We start from the raw sequence: 17,456 nt of genomic DNA, 5'->3' as shown, positions 1-17,456 counted from the left end.
ATATATATTTCATTATAAATCTATTAGTATTATTAGTTTGCGCTTATTTTAGCAATATTTAAAAGTATTTAGTTAATTTTGTTATATCTTAGGTGAATATATTTTTTATATTTCATATTTATTTTGCTCGCATTTAAGATTTTATGTTTGTTCTGTTTTTCATTGGAATATTTATATTTAAATAAAAAAAAAAAAAACGTTATCCTATTGTGATGTTTAATTAATTCGTTGCCGTGTTTTCCTAAATTTTTTTTTTTTATTGATAAAGTATGAAATTGTGTTTTAACGCCATATGTGTAATGTTTTATTTTTTGTTATGGAAATATTCTTATGCTTCTGCCGAGCGCATGCTTTTTAAATATAATTTGCCATATTGTTTTTTAATATATTTTTGTTTTATCTGCATGTGTACCTAATTTTCTTCTTTTTTAAAACAAAAAAAAAAAAAAAAAATAAATGTTAACATTTTTGCGAATGAAAAAGAATAATGTTTGTCCTTTGCGTAGATATTGCCAAAATGTGCACAATATTGGTTGAACCAGGTTTTATATTTTTTACAGAACATTGCAGCATGTCTATTACATAAAGTTTTGATAAAATATAAGATAGAAAAACAAAAAATTTATAAAAACGCGTTTGCCGAAATTTTTATATTCATATATATTTAAATTTTGTTAGATAAATGTTTAAAACTTCAACCCATGTTTTCATGGAATTACGAACATTTGGTATGACTTGTTTATTTTATTTTAAACATACGCAAATTAATTTTTCATTATCCTTTTGGCGCCCATTATATGTATGCATGTACATATGTATGTATATGTTTATTAATAAATTTCAATTCTCAGTCAAGTTTTTTATTTTGCAAAGCTTTGCTTTTTGAGTTCTTAAATTTTTAATTAGGGTTTTATTTTTGAAAGTTTTCACTCAAGTCTCTCGATTTTTTGCTGTATAATAGCAACTGTTTCTAATTAATATTCTATGTGATTTTATGTGTGTTTCGATTTACATAACTGCTCAACACAATTGCATTATTTAAATGATCGTAATCATATAATTAGAGGGTTGTTCTAAAAATGTTTTTTGCTTCTATGTTTTTATCTTTTACTTTTATTACTTTATTTTTTTTTCATTTTCTATTGAATTTTTGTTTTGTTTTTGTTTTTGTATATAATAGTGTATAAAAAGTGCGTATCGAAATAGTAAGAATCTATTAGAAAATACATTTTGTATTTTATTAATTATTTCACATTATTAGTGCTAAAACTTCAACCGCTGTATCTTAATCGTTTCTAATTCCATTGGCATCTCTGACAAATGGTCTCTGTCAGAATTGACGCTCGTTAAAAGGCCATTTATTAATGTAATATTTTTAGATACTTTCCACATATTTAACGTTTGTTCGTTTATTAAAATTAAAAAAATTTTTTTTTTTTAAATAAAGTTTGTGAATATAGCAGTTCACACAAATACATAAATCTGGTTCAATTGTGGTATATACTTATTGTTTTGAAGTTTTAAAAAGCCTATTTTTCGCTCATATCTATGTATGTTTATTTATCGTTTTATTTTAGATGCAATTATTAAGCAAGCCAGATAAGTTTTTAAGAAAATAATTACATTAAATATCTTTTATACTATGACGCATTTTAATTAAAATACTCACAAGTGCATATTTTTTCTAAGCAAATAAACGGACGTTATTACTTTTTCCTTTGCCTTAGACCAAGTTTTAGCAAAACAAAATTTAAAATTTTTGTGCACAATTTTTTTGTTTTTCTGAATTAAAATGCGTATCGTTAAACTTTATATTAGATTAGAGTATATTTTATGTATGGACTGATATATGTACATACTACGTGTAATGATGGTTTAGATATTTTTTGAAATTTTATGTTATAATTTTTTTTCTTATATGATCGCTTGCGAATATATGTATGTATGTATATATCAAATGTATATGTTAAAATAATTATTGCTTTTCGCACTGAATATTTTATTGTATTCCCTTGCAATTCAATTTAATTTTTTTTACTGTACGCAAGTCCCTAACATGCTGATTTTGATAAACAACAGAGCGAGTCGTTATAATTTTGGTAGGCTTTCAATTACGCACAATTACAAATTACAGATAATTGTTAACGGCAGTGCATCAGCCAAGAGCAAAGGCGTTCGCTGTTTTTTAAAGTATCTATTAGTACATAATTTCAAAAATACTTTTGGTTTTCAAATTCCATAACATAACATTTATTACTTTGCAGTTGAAGTGAGTTACGTTAGTGTTTCTGCCTTTTGAAAAACAATTCGATTTCATCCCTTTTAAGAAGACTCGAAAAACAGAATATAATCCCTTCGGCCAGATGGGAATGAGAATGCGTGAATTGTCACTGACTGCATTACCAACAGTTCAGATGAGAAAGAGATATTGGTATTATTTTCCTGAATGAATTTTAGTTCTAATTCAAATGAAATTTGGTACCTCGGTAAGCAAATATTTTTAAAAGTGCAAGCAAGCAACATATTGAAGCTTAATAAATACTGCCTTTAAAATGAGAGTTAACCAGAAATGTAAGGCTAGACTACCGTCAAGTTTACCGAAAAATTACCTAAAATAACCATCTGGAAAAAATATCGAAATGTTATAAAAATGTGTTCTAATGTTAACGAAAACAATCCTGAAACAGTCCAGGAATGACCTTGCAATCACCTTTAAAACTATTTCGAAATGATATGGAAATTATGCCTAAATTATTCTAAGACGAAATGATTCAAATTATCCCGTATATACAGCAATGAGTTCTGAGACAGTTTGGAAATTATACAAAACGTATCACAAAATTTTCTCGAACTCAATCATGTACAATTTTCAAACAATGTTAACATGCTAATGTCTGGTTTCCGCCAAGCCGTTGCCCATTGCAGATCCTCTATGCAGTGGCAATTGGTCACCTTTTTGGCATCATGAAATCGGAACTGTGATGGGTATATTTTATTGGCGATAGGTTTGGGATACGACACGTACAAACTTTTTTACCTGCAGGAATGTAAAACGTATATATAATCCATTCTTATCAATGAAATATAGAGCTTTGTATGTAATGGAATTCAAACCACAATTAATTTCGAAATCACTTTTATAAAATAATAATTATCTTTGCTATTGTAATTGTAATGTAATTGCATTTGCCCATTTCTAATAATTATTTGTTTTTCTTCACAACTTCCATGTTCATACATACGTATGTATGTATATTTTTTTACAATGACAACTTTGTAAACTTCTGCATTTAGATGTTTTTAGGTATGCATTTGTTTATATGTTTTATTTCTATTGTTATTGTTGCTTTGTTTTGTTTGTTTTAATTCTTAGTATTCCCTTTTCCTCTTACCAAATATTCTAATAGATTTTGTTTAAATAAGTGTTTTACAGTATTTTTTTTAATTATGTTGTGTTATAGTATTGTTAGTTGTTGTGGATGACATTGTTGTTGTTGGTTTTACCATTACTGGGATATTATTTGCTGCTATTGCTGTTCTATTGTAATTCAAATCGTTTAACTCCAAGCTGGAAATGTATCTGTATACCATTGCTCGCCATTAGTGCCAAGTGGTTGTTGTGGTAACGGTATACTGCCCCAACTGCCGTTTCCTATTAAACCGGCCGGGTAACGTCGTTTTATATCTGCAGGATTTGGGAGAGCTCCATCAAATTTACGTTTACCGACTACTATACTTGGCAAATACCGGGCATATATGTGGAGGCACATGATAGTTTTAATTTGTAACGGGTTGTTTATTATAACATATTTTAATGCATAGAGTTTTCAAATATTGTTTGTTGTTTTCGGTAGGGTTTAATTTATTTGTTTTGTAGAAATGTGTGTTTTATGTTATCAAAGAGAAGAGAAAAGAAATTAATGTTATTATTTGTTTAATTCAAAGTTTTTAAAAAGTGTTTTATAATCAATTCGTAGCTCAAATAGCGCTCTGTTCAATGCATATTTTAACATTTTTGTCATATATTTATGTTTATATACGCTTAGGAATCCATATGCAGTTTATACATTTTATGAATGGAAAATCAAAAAAAATAGTGATGGTAGTTAAGATTTTGGAATATGTTGATTAATAATTTAAAACAATATAAAATAACGCCAAAATACTGCTATTTAACAAAGTGATAACATTTGTCTCACGGTTTCCAGGTTCGTATAGTTTTGTCTTACTCCAATATCAATGTGCATCTGCCAAATCTGATATCTTCATCCCGATCTGAATGTTTGAATAATTGGATTTATACTAGAGGTGAAATTAAAAAGTTGATATATTAGTGTCATGATTTTCTATAATTTTCAAATTTTGTAAATCGATCAATCAGCGGTTACTACTTTTAGGCTATCTGTCTTGACAAGCTGTTTCCGTATTGACTGAAAGATTAACTGTGAATAATACTCCCAAGATTCAAGCAAGTTTTGATAGCAAAACTATCATTTGTAGCTGCAGGGTGAGATTTAAAAAATTCTTGAAAACCGCTGAGAAAAACTTACGTGCTGTCGCAAATAAATATGTGATCCTCTCTTGTTTTATCGAACACTACCCACTAAACTTTAACAGACAGAACCAATTAAACCAGATTAACTAAATACCTAATCCGATTCAAATCCCAAGCTGACGGACGGCGGTATGAAGAACTAGCTGCACAAGCTATTATTTTAAAACCAATGTTAAACAAATTTCTATAGTAAAGTTGTTCAATAATTCAAAAATTGTACCCGGTTCCTTTGAATGGTAGCAAAGACTCTAGCCACGGGTTACACCCATGAACCAATAAACAGATCCCGCACTAAAAAATGAGAGTAAAAAAATTATAGTTTGGTTGGGAAATAAATTTTCTCGGCGTGACGTCACACTTTTGACAACATGTTTCATTGCTGACGCAGTGTTCAGACTTTATTCCAATCGGAGGATTTTGCTCCACCCTTAACTCCTACTAGTAAATAGTGTTACTACCTAATATCTTTTGATTGAAGTTTTCATAGCATACGTATGAAAAGCTGATTGTTTACAAGTGACGATTAGATGAAATGACGCGAATTCATTGTTCGTGTCTTAAGACATGTTTGTTCACATTTTACTCACAGTTTTTGTACTTTTTTCGTACGGAATGAGAACAGGAGTAAAATGTAAGCAAAATATGTGTCCGAACGCGATCTGTAAATCCTGCCAAAATTCAACAGTCAGCACTGCTTGAAGTTTTATACGAAAATTAAGTACGCTGAGTCAGTGAGGTCAGCTAACCTGGCTGGCGATAACAGTCGCCACTTGGGAGCACCAAGCGAGGTTAAAGCTTCCTCCAACCGTCTCCCACAGCTCACTGAAGGTCTTTTCTTTCCTATGTTTACAAACTGCCGGAGCGTATTCGTTCATCCGCATAACATGACCTAGCTAGAGAAGCTTTCTGTTTTTATTCGCTGCACTATCGTCATTTAGTGCAAGACCCACTTTTTTGCTTCTTTATCTTATACCAACTTTTAGCCTTCATGTTTGAACAGCCTGGCGGATATTACGTCATTACTTGACACCTTGTGATTTTTTTAGCCGTGATACTGCCATTCTCTCTTCGCCATAGTTGGATGCTGGAGCGGGTTTTTCATCATCGGCAATCTGGGTATCGGTTTCGTCTTCCCCAACATTCTCTATGTCAGTTACCAGGTCGCCATTATCGTTCCTACAGGAACCTGCCCCGGTCTTGAAACCTTCTGTCATTAAAAGAGCATGAAACGGGAAACCGAAAATAATAATAATAATAATATTTCTTCGCGATAAATATCCGGGGAGATAGATCCCACTTTTCTTCCAGAATATGATTGCTTATGGGAGCACTAATTAGTCATCCTACACGTTTTAGGTTGACTCGATGTTCATCTGATAAGGCAGATAACTTTTTTCCTGAGAAACATTTCATGGCAAAAACACAATCGAAGGGATTACCAAGCCACCAAATTAATGTTAGTTGTTCGACCGCTTTCAAAAAGGAAGAAAAAATATACTCCGAAAATTTAATTTTTTCTCCAGCGTAGTCGTTTCCTCAGGTAATCGTTTTAAATACTCCGAACACTGGTAGCGAAATATGAGGGAAATGTAATACCTAAATCGAAAAACTTTAAAAGCGCTACGTCATCAAACTTTTTTTCAAATTCGATTACGAATACAACAATTCTGGAATGCCAGATCTTGTCTCATGACTAACATGTTGATTTTTAGTCAATGCCTTTCAATAATTAATCTTGAAAACTAGCTGTGGAGCATAAACAAGATTTAGTTCATATGTCATTCCGAAACTGCTAGTTACTTCCAGATTGTCTTGCTATATGTGTTTTGCTAAAATGGATAAACAAAAATAATTTAATGCATAGTGGTTGAAGTCCTTCCTATCACGCCAAAGGTTCTAGCTTCCAATTCCGAGACACTAAGGATCAGATAATTATAAAAAGTTAAACAAAGTTCGCTTTTCATAAACCTTCGAGTGTATTGGAGTCAGCACAATACGGCGTGTATTAGCTCCATCTGCTCATACCGTTATTATTTGTTTTTAATTGTCCCGTGATAGACTCATATTTTCACAGCAAGCCAATGTCTACTTAAGGTTATAGAAATTTGCTTGTATTGGAGTATTTCAAAACTTAATACGCAACCCTGGTATGATAGCTGAAAATTAAGAAGAAAAAATGCTATAATTCAAATATATTGATTCTAGATAGTCCTTATTACATGTTTAAGAAAATACCAATCTATTAATTCATGCCTACTACTAGTAATTACCGTTTGCTCACATTTTAAAAAATTGTCCATGATTTTTGCAATACTTGAAAATAGCTTCTGAACTTCATGATGCCAGTTCTATGTTAACGTTTTCCAGAGTTCTGATTTCATTCCATTGCAAAGATTTAACTTAAATTTCCACATGAAAGCAAAGCTGCTTTAGTTGCCGCCCAGTCCATAGTTAATGTTTCAAAACTCTTTGCCAGGAACTGACATTCGATAAATGGATTTATGAAATAATCCAACAGTGTCATTTGTTTTGATGTTGACAACACGTGTCGATCGTGTTGGGTTAACCACGACTAGCTAACCTACTGCTGTTATTAGGCTAACTCAACATACGTGTGGCAAATTTTCTTTATCTGTTTTAAACATTTTGTGTGCAGTTTTGCATTTGCCATACCGAAAATTCCAAAACGTTCTCTTTGGCAATACGCAATCTGTAGAATATTTTGGTCACTTCTTCGCGTACCTGTGTATCTGCACCATTACAATCTTTATTTATTTCTGTCTTTTTTTTAATTTTGGGTTCGTTGCATTTCGGATAAACCAAGTTACGTTTTCTTTATTCAATTTTGAATCCCGAATGAATAAAGTGAAACTGCCTTGAAATTACTTTGAGCTAGCGAATTCATATTTAAGGTTAAACGAGTGACATACCATAACGCCATAGCCATTACCGCGAGCAGTACCATAACCATATCTACTGTTAACGACTTAAGAATGCGATAAATACGAATAAATAAAAAATAAAGAAAAACCGACTTAAGAATGCGATAAGTACAAATAAATAAAAATCAAATCGCAGCGTAATAAAAATACAAATTATAACTCATCAAAACAAAGTGCAGCGAAGGCATAAAAGAGAAGCAGTAAATAAATATCTATTTATGGTTATGGCAGGAAATCAACAATCAATTGATTTCTATGGTTGTGGTCAAGACGTTATGATATGATACTATTATTAGATTATAGTGCTTCAGTATTTGTATTTGGCGAAACATGGTGGTTTGCCTAAATTTATACCTAAATTGAGAAAAAATTTTAATTATAGGAAAATGTCGGTAAAGCAGTGGAAAATAAAAAATTAGATGTTTGTTCATTTGATTTTTCAAATTAAATTAAAATTTCAAATTTTCAAAAGCAAAACAGGAATACATTTTTTATTTTGTTTAGGTCCATGGCGCAATTAAACCAGACAGGTGTTCCGCCATGGGCGTAGTCAATATTACAAAATAGAGCCGCATTTGACTATACTCGCTCTTATAAATTTAAGTGTTGCTTCTTGACTTATCTGCATCACGACTCTACAAAAAAAATTTTGTTCTTTGTCCGAAAATTTATTTCATGATTTTCTGTTTTATTATAAGCAAAAACGTAAAGAAAATATCTTTTTTCGGTATAAAGTTTGCTTTCGTAATAGTTATAGTAACAATACTCATGGCGCTAGAGTGATAACTAAACAACGATCAGGTGTTTTGTACAAAACTAGAATAACCTAAAATGTCGTCGCGAAAGTGTAAATATGAAGCTGATGCTTTTTAATTAAAGTTCGAGATATAAAATATGAATTAAATACATCTCTCATCCTAGGTGAAGCCTACGAAGCATATTTTGGCTGTCCTGTTTGGAATTAAGACAAGACATGTGCTCCACATGTTGCCAAAAGATGTTTGGAAGGTACGCAAATTTTCTTTAAATAGTAAATTAAATAAAGTAGACATATTGATTCCTCTTTCTATATTTTAGGTTGGTATCGAGGTGAGAAAACATTTATGAAATTTGCAACACCAAGAATGTGGCGGGAACCAAAAGACCAGGTTAAAGGCTGCTACTTTTGCATTGTGAATCCGAGTAAAAGATGTAGAGGTAAAAATGTAAAATCTATCGAATATCCAGTTCTTGAGTCTTCTTCTGATCCAGTATCACACGATCTGACACGACCAGTACCAGAGCCACCGAAAAAATTAACGCAGAGAAGTGGATTATCTCTTAGTTCTTACAAAGCAATGCCGATAACCAGAACAACCAAAACATCATTTAATCACTACTGAAGGTTTTAATGATTTGATTAGAGATTTAAATGTACCAAGAAGTAAAGCAGAGCTTTTAGGCTCTTCTTCGAACAACGTTATCAAGGACAATATAATGAAAACATGATGTGAGACTTAATTTGGGGTTTATTGAGAGATAGTACCTATGAACATAAAAGAAAAAGTGTACACTTTTTTGTAAGTTATTTCGATATTAAAACTTAATAAAAATATTTATTTAAATTGTTTCATTTTCCGGTAAGAATTAAAGCCACATATTTTGAAAAATATCGTTCAAGCGGCTTCCTAAATAGGAAAGCAAAGTTTTTCATGCCATATATTTTTTTCGTCAAATTACGACCTAAAGAATTGAAATTTAATGCTTTGAAGTCAAAGTCAAATTTTGTGTTGACACGTGTTATTTAAGTATCATAAAAAATGCTACATTAGTGCCTTTATGAAATATAAAGCATCGTACAAAAAAAAATAACTTCTGCGATCTGTAGTTCTTTTTGTGGAGTGTAATTCCTTTTCCTAGGAGGAAATGGAATAGCTGGATTTTCAGAGTATCACATTGTCCACAACTAAAGAACATGGAAACATACTGCTGTCGTCAATGAGACGATTGACGAACTGGAACAACATCATAAAGTTGCAGATGAATATCTGGGAGGCTTGTAAAATGAAAACTGGGAATTGACGGTATACGGTCTCTAAGGTCCAACATTTTTTAATCTAATCCAAGCGCTGAGGTAGGCTGTAAAAACTATATAGCGGCAGAGGTTTTACAGAAACGATGCTTCATCAAATCAGAGCTTATAGATTTACTTGATGGCTATAATAAAACATTTGGCTTATCGGAACTTTAACCATGGAAATGTTTAGCGAACGTGAAAGCCGACAGACATGGTTCTGACTTTCTATATCTATCCATCTGCCTGTCCTATTACATTGCTAAGGTAAATTCTTGACCGAATTATGAGGGCCAAAGTTTTTGTTGTTGTACTAATGACTTAAGCTGTCTGGTTGTATTGCGTCATGATTAAAGTCAATACATTATATTATATCGTCGGTCCAATGCCAAAGAAACGCATGTGCCATTTTTGTTTAAATGAAACATTATACATGTCAAATTTTGCAAAGCCAAAACAAATGTGAATTTTTTTGAAAAAAAAAAATTAAAAATCATTTTTCAATTAACATTACTTAGTGGTTTACAAGAGTAAACCTTCCAATAGTGGTTGAAAAATACAAAATTAAATCTCTATTAATTAAATCTCTTTTTTTTTAACAATGTCTCAACACAAATATGCACATTCGTTTCTTTGGCATTGGACCGACGATATGTATAATTGTTACCCGGTATATGAAAAGGTGGCTTATGACTCAAAAAAAAAAAAAACAGCTGTTACCAGCTGTTTCTCGCAATTTCTTTTTTGAGTCATGAGCCACCTTTTCATAGACCGGATCACATATGTATATAAAATGCACAATTTGGACCATTGATCGATGGAAGGTGCTGTGGAGGGCGATTATTGTATATGATATGGTGATGTTTGCGGGGTTTCCAAGTTACTCCAAGTGGTAAGACGTCTCAGTGTAAATACCGTGTGGATCAAAACCTTTGCACAATGACCAGCCACTTGGGCCCAGAAGTCTGAAATGAGTTTTTGGTGACGTCGTAGGTACATTATTTAGGGGAAACATTGTATTGATGGCCGGTCTTCTCCATGTGTTCCACCAAGCCCGACGAAAAGCTGTTGCTGGAGTTAGAGCCTTAAATTTTCTGATAAATTTATCTAGACTCTAGATTCTAGAGATACCGCGGATTTCTGAGGCTTTGTTATGTTGAAGCATGCATATTTATTGTAAATGCGACTGAATTTTATAATTTCCAATTTTCTTACAACTTTCCCATCATAAACAAATAATTTAGACTTCACTTGGGCTTTTTTTTCCATAGCTTCGATCAGGAAGAATTAGGCCGCCGGTTTTTCAGTGCGAGTTTAAACTATGGTTTAAGTTGACTGTTGTCTATTTGCTCTGCTTGCTGACTGCCTCTGCTGAATGCCAGAGGTCGCGGTGAGCGTTTAAAACGCCAAGATAAGGCGATAGCCACTTGCCCCTTTGTTCGATAACATAGAATTTTACTGCTCATCTCAGCTTAAACGGTCGAAGTGACAAGATTGAACTCTTATCAATTTTAACTGGAGTTAAAACTCGCACTGAAAAACCGGACCTCAAATATCTATACAAAACAACCGCTAAAATTTTGCATTACCGAAACTGCTTCAATTTTTTCTCACATAAAATTTAATGAAAACATTTGATTTCAAAATTCCAAAAACACATCGTCACCACTTTTTTTTAATTTTCCATTCATACATACTTAAATACATATGTATTTCCTAACTTGCTAAATAGTTTGGTATTAAAACTTTATAAAAATTGACTTAAGATATAATACTTTCGCTTTGGTTACTAAAAAGACTGTTGTAGATAATAAAAAATATCAAATTAAATAGGGCTTAAAGAAACAAAGTACATAATAGCAATTTTGTAGGAATGGAAAATATAAAATATTCCTTATGAATTCAGATAAAAGGGGTTTAGACTGGCGGAGTTATAAATAAAAAAACAAAATAGCTTCTTTTATATATATATTTTTTTTCATTACACAAGAAGAAATTTATTTCCAGAATTTGACAAAATTTTGCATATTACAAAATGGTTTTTGTTTTTCGCTCGTCAAAAGGAAATATACATATTAAATTTACAATATATGGATGTATTAAAAAAAACACAATTAACGAACATAGTAAATGACAAAAAACAAAATACAAAAAATTATATTTATGTATACATATTAACTACTAAATATGTATACTGTCTATATGAATTGTTTAAGTGCACATATAGATGATAGATAAGTTGATAGAATAAGCGATAGATGGGTGAGCGAAAAGCAAAGAATGATGGAAATGTTGATAGTTGAGGTTAGAAATCTGCATTAATTCGTTGAATATGAAATTAACTTGAGTTGTTCGAAAAATATTCTCCACCTAAACAATTCTTCGTTACTTAAAATGGATCATCGTGACTGCAGGCTCATCATAATTATATCTCTGGTTAAATATTTGATTTTTATTGTTTATAGGTTGAATTTCATAGGTTCCAATTAAGTTAAATTATTGTGTATTTCTGAATTGAATTAAATTAAGTTTATTTGCGAATTTCTTGTTAAAATATTTTAAACAATTAGTTCATTTGTTGTTTGTTTTTTTTTTTTTTGTTTGATTTCGACTCCTTCGATGAATTCAATTTCAATATAATGTACTCTTATAAAATTTCATTTAAAATTTTGTATAATTCAACAAACTATTACATCGCTTCAACGCAACAATTATCATTGATGATTAAACTTCTTATGCATGAATTCCGATGGATGCTAGAATATTTGTTCGATATATGTAGGATAGCAAAAGGAAATGGGATAGGAAAGTTATTAGGTGAAAATACACTTATGTAGGTTAGCATTCAACTACACTAAAATGCGCACAAATACTTCTGATAATAAAATATTTTTACTCAACCTTTAATATGCTTTTCTAAAACTAAATCTAAAAACTGTTTTTGTTTTCTTAATATTTTTCTTTTCAGATGAATGTTAATGTTGGACTCTAAAATGAAGTTTGTATATCCTACAATCCTAAGTGTTAAAATGTGTTTGAAATTACGACGTTTAAATTCTAATTTGCTTAGATCATATATTTAAATGCACTTTTATGAGAAGCTATCAGTACGATTAATATGCGCCAATATCATACATATGTATGTACATATATGTAATACATCTATATTGCTATAACAATATACTCGCAATTAGTTTTGAAATCGAAATTATAGGAAGACAACCTAAAATTTTAGTGATTGGGGTATCCTAATGCTGGATGCATATGAGGCGCAGCATCATAGACACGTACAATTTGACATCGTCAGCTTATATTCAATAGCCTTCAACAGCAATTTTAACGAAATTTTGTTTTAGGTGGCAAAATGATCTCTGACTCACCTTTTATACATATATGACATTAATTCCAGGGTCAAAACTAAGCTCAAAAGGTATAGGTTAGGTAGAAGTGGTTGCGCGAGGGCATACTTAGAAACAGTGATATAAGGCCCCTTATGATACCACTAAAATACACCATTACCTTTCCTGTTCTAACAATTTTGAGGACCTGATGAAAGCTACTAGGTCCTTGACGTCATGCTCCACAAGCTGGACCAGATTATCTAGAAATGGAGCACCCATAAATCGCTGCCGAGCGCCAGTTAGTGCCGGGCAGTTGCAGATGAGGTTAACCACCGTTTCTTCCTCCTCATCCTCTTTACAACTCGTGCAGCATCGACGATAAGGAGCTCCTACCCTTCTGCATGCCTACCTATAAGACATTGCCCAGTTAGTGATCCCACAAGTGTGGAAATTGTATCCCTACTGAAGAGATCGGCGACAGTTTAATGTTAGTTCAGAATTGAACGAGTAGGAGCCAAGAGATTTAATAGCAGCCTGGCTGTCGCTGAAAATAAATATTTCTTTGCCGACATTGTGCGTTCCTATCCTAACTGCGGCTTCCATCTTTGCTGAAACTTCTGCCTGGAATACGCTGCAGTGGGCGGGTTGTCTGAAGAAGAACGGAAGGTGAAGGTGCCTTGAGTATACTCCACCTCCGAATCTACCGTTTAGCTTAGAGTCTTCCGTGTATATGGAAATACTGCCGCCAACAGCAAGGTACCTATCCGACTCCGTCCAGTCATGCCTACTGGGAATGTTTATCTTAATGTTGGTTTCGCAACTGTTGTGGTCGCACAGCGATACGTGCTGGGAGGAAGAAAACTGTATTTTTTGAAAGTCAAAACTCTCTATTAGCATATATTTTCATGTTCATATTCACATCTGTATTGAGTTAATGGCAAAAACAACAGGAACTGTTGTATTTTCTCGGTAGTAAGACTCAAAACGTAACTTAAACAATGCTCTTGATATGGCAAAATCATGATCCAGACTTCTAGATATCCCTCCAAAGAGAGGGCACAGTTGATATAATTAGATCTTTGAACATCAATCAAAAATATATCATAAAAGCGGAGATTTCCATTAGTAATATTGAAACATATTCGTCGAAGGAGCTGGGCAGTCAATTACACCAGCGATAACGGCGGAGATAAACATTAAATTTTGTACAGAGAAAAATGTTGATGAGTATGCACCTAGCAGTATAGGAAGGCAAGAGGTTATCAAAATAGAGAGGTTTAAGAGCAAATCGAATGAATTTGCATAGAACACTTTCAATTCAATTCTTACCGATCATGTGGAGTAAATGACATTCCAAATGACAGATATCCATACTCTAACTTATATTGTATTCAAGAATTATACAAAAATTTCTTATTCGATAGGTATTTAAAGTCCTTCGCCTACCGCCGTAATAACGCTAAACTAGCATAAGCATACAAGACGTAATGTTCAAAACATTACTAAACATAAACAAGTGTTCTGAATACCCAATAGGGTTTTTGCAAAAGTAAGGTATCGAATATAAGCCGACGACATGTAACAACGATTCTTCTAAGCCTCAAGATCTGCACACGAGCTACTTTCAAGCGTCGCCAGAAAATAAGTAGTAAAAGTTGTGTGTATCACCGTATCTTTGTAAATTATGACAGACAACTTTGTACGACCGCGGTTTAGTGAAAAAAGCGATTTCGAGTTTCCAACCATTTTCAGCCGTTTAATCGCTTTAACAATGTCTAACCAAAACTTTTTTGGTTTAAATCATTTTTCTTACTTTAAAAATATACAATTCTTGCTTCGTTTCCGTTGAAACACTTGCGAATGTTGTTGTTAAAGCAGCTATTTAAAAAATTTTCATTTCGTTTTTAACCGAAACGAAATTATGTCGCTTATGTTGAAACGTTAACAAATACCAGCAGGATGGCCTAGTGGTTAAAGGCTACTGCAGTTTCACCATGTGATTCACGGTTCGAATCCCGGTGAAACCTTTGATAACATTACAAAATTGCCTGATGATGATTACGTTGGCGGTTTTCGAAATGGGTCCACCGCAATCAGGCATGCTTAACCAACGAACCGATATCATTTCGTTACGATATTTAACGTTAATAAACGAAACAAAGTCATTTCGTTTCGTTTATTAACGTTAAGAATGTCAACTTAACGAAATGATTTTGTTTCGTTTTCTGCCATATCAAAACGAAATCAAATCGTTTATGTTGATTATTAATTTCAAACTATGCTGGCAAAGCTGATTGATGGCGTAGTCATTAAAGGTGAAAGCATTAGCCAAGCTGATTGCAACTTCTCTCATGAATTTTGACAGTGCGAACCTTTCTCAGAGTATTTTTGACATTACCACCAACGAATTACACAAACAAATTACATGGAGTTTGTTTGTGTATGTCCGCTCGCTGTTACCACCTTACGGCTTCACCATGGCTATAGCATTGCCAGCACAATTCAAACACAAAGTATCACGGTTTTGTTAACGTTTTTAACGTTAACGAAAGCTTTTCGTTTCGGTTAAAAACGAGATACAATTTATCTTGATAATTTCTTTATCGATAATATTTCGAAGTGTTTCAACGGAAACGGTGGAAATTTTTTGATAAACGATTAGCTTAACGTTAAGGTGCATCCCTGACCGCAATATGCCAGTAAATGTTTCTTTCTTTTCAGTTTCTCTTAGAAAACATAATAATTGAAATTCAATTATTATAAGCCGGTGTTAAGCTCATGAATTCTTAAATATAAGTATAAACTGAACACACCATTAAACAAACATATGTTAATAATAACGTTAAACTTTAATACGAAGTGTGCTATAAATGCCACAGCACGCGTTCGGTTATGTGTGAGTGAAATTAACGTTAAGTGCGACCGTTTTATAACGTTAACGAAGTGGGATAATTTCGCAGCGATACGAAACGAAATCATTTCGTTAAGTTAATTTTAATTTTTAACGAAGCGAAATGCTATCGTTCCGTTTGTTGAGCATCCTTGCCTGTTCTACGTACAGATTTCTTATGGTGTGTCTAATACGCATCTATGAAGCTACGCATTGTATGCATCCTCTAGAAGGGTGATAAGAAAAAAGCACAATTAAGGAGCATTACCTTATAGAAAACAAACACAAATAAATCGGCACTTTAATGTTTGCGAGTGTACCCTGTATATACGAGGAATATAGAAGTATTACATATGTGAATGTGTATGAAGTGTGTGTTAAAAGTGTTATGTGAAATGAGTGTTAGTGTTATGAGCTAATAAATGACTTCAGCAAACATATTGGAACTCCCTTCTTAACAAACCACGTAATACTTATATTTGGGGTATTTAAGATAGAGAAAACAAAGTGATCAGTAAGAAAAGGGACATATGCTTATAAATGATTTCAGCAGATATTGTGAATTTATCGTTTTAAGAACCCAGTTAATGTAAATTTATAAATTAACCCGACAAATCGTTTGCAGAATATTCTTGAATAAAAATCAGCGGTAAATGTGGAAAGTATCGAATCCAATTGACACTTTCGACGTAGTGTCGCCATGTCTAAACGTTTTTATTAGAACATTTAACTAATACTGTGGATAGCGTAGCCGGTGCTGGACTCAACCAGGGCTATTGTATAAAGCGTGGTCGAAGGCCACCTATGCACAGAAGGATTTTGCGCAGAAAACTATTGATCGGGCCCAGATTTAAGATCAGTTAGAGGGTTTTTTTGGTTTCTTGTGAACATCTTTCGACAGAAGAAAAAACTTCACTTTCCGTTTTCGGGATATTCATATTGAGATCAAAAAGCGCCTGCATTCGTAAATAACAATTAAAAACATATCGAAGTATTGTAATTAATAATGTGTAGAATTCGCGCGAACTAATTACATTTCGATATTTTTTCGACATTTTTTTCAAAATTTTTCGTTTGGCCATTTTTATTTTTCGAGAATTTCGGTTTTCTAAATTTTTTTTTGCACATTTCAGCGCATATGGGAATAAATGGGAATGAAAAAGCGGATGAATCAGCTGAAGAAGGGCGCATCCCTCGAAGCTTGCTTCGTAGATTGGGCGAGATTAAGAGAAGGCGAGAGTTGCACATGATCGACCAAGCGGGAGAGGCGTGTAGCCAAGCGCGAGACTGTAAGAAGAAGAATATGTGTAAGTCTTACAACCTTAGACAAAGTTACCACTGTCATTCAAAACAGAGCATTGTATACTCATGGCGGCTATTCTGACCGGCAATGCCTTCTGGCGTCACATGCCTTCTATTTAGGTTTGGCCAGTAAAAATAGGTGTAGGAAGCGCGGGTTGGAGGAGGAACCATACACGTTTGTGTTCGTGCCGTGCTCTTGCCAGGCTATGACTCCAGCTATTAGGAGCTGTACAGCTGTTAGATTTAGAAGCAGCAAGTGGCATATGTCTTAAAAAATTTATAGTATTTGCCAAGAGGACGGAGTTATTTTATAATAAAGGTCCTGGATTTTGATAGGGTTTGTCAGTTTGGTCGTTAAAAAACCTCTTAAACA

The 17,456-nt window shown here is 32.9% G+C and overlaps 2 protein-coding genes across 19 annotated transcripts in view; one reads left to right on the top strand and one right to left on the bottom strand.

Annotated features, from left to right (window-relative positions):
- The window catches only part of Mpc1 (mitochondrial pyruvate carrier), a 63,821-nt gene extending 50,477 nt beyond the window's left edge, over nucleotides 1-13,344 (top strand). The window contains exon 5 of the mRNA XM_067761481.1: nucleotides 12,519-13,344. The gene's annotated coding sequence lies outside the window, so the exon portion shown is untranslated. The remainder of the gene's footprint in view (nucleotides 1-12,518) is intronic.
- Nucleotides 440-17,456, bottom strand: part of Syp (Syncrip) — a 329,665-nt gene continuing 312,648 nt past the window's right edge. For 13 of the 18 annotated variants that reach the window (XM_067761460.1, XM_067761465.1, XM_067761468.1 and 10 more), the window contains one exon: nucleotides 440-3,730. In XM_067761460.1, the coding sequence (XP_067617561.1) occupies nucleotides 3,558-3,730 (173 nt within the window). In that variant the 3' untranslated portion in view covers nucleotides 440-3,557. Of the gene's footprint in view, nucleotides 3,731-11,768; nucleotides 12,307-17,456 lie in introns of those variants that run through there. The other 5 variants (XM_067761476.1, XM_067761475.1, XM_067761469.1 and 2 more) reach the window with 5 other exon arrangements.

Source organism: Eurosta solidaginis, chromosome 1 (genome assembly GCF_040869045.1).
Source record: "Eurosta solidaginis isolate ZX-2024a chromosome 1, ASM4086904v1, whole genome shotgun sequence".
NCBI lineage: Eukaryota > Metazoa > Arthropoda > Insecta > Diptera > Tephritidae > Eurosta > Eurosta solidaginis.
The sequence above is the reverse complement of the archived record's forward strand: the minus strand, read 5'-3'. Positions and strand labels throughout refer to the sequence as shown.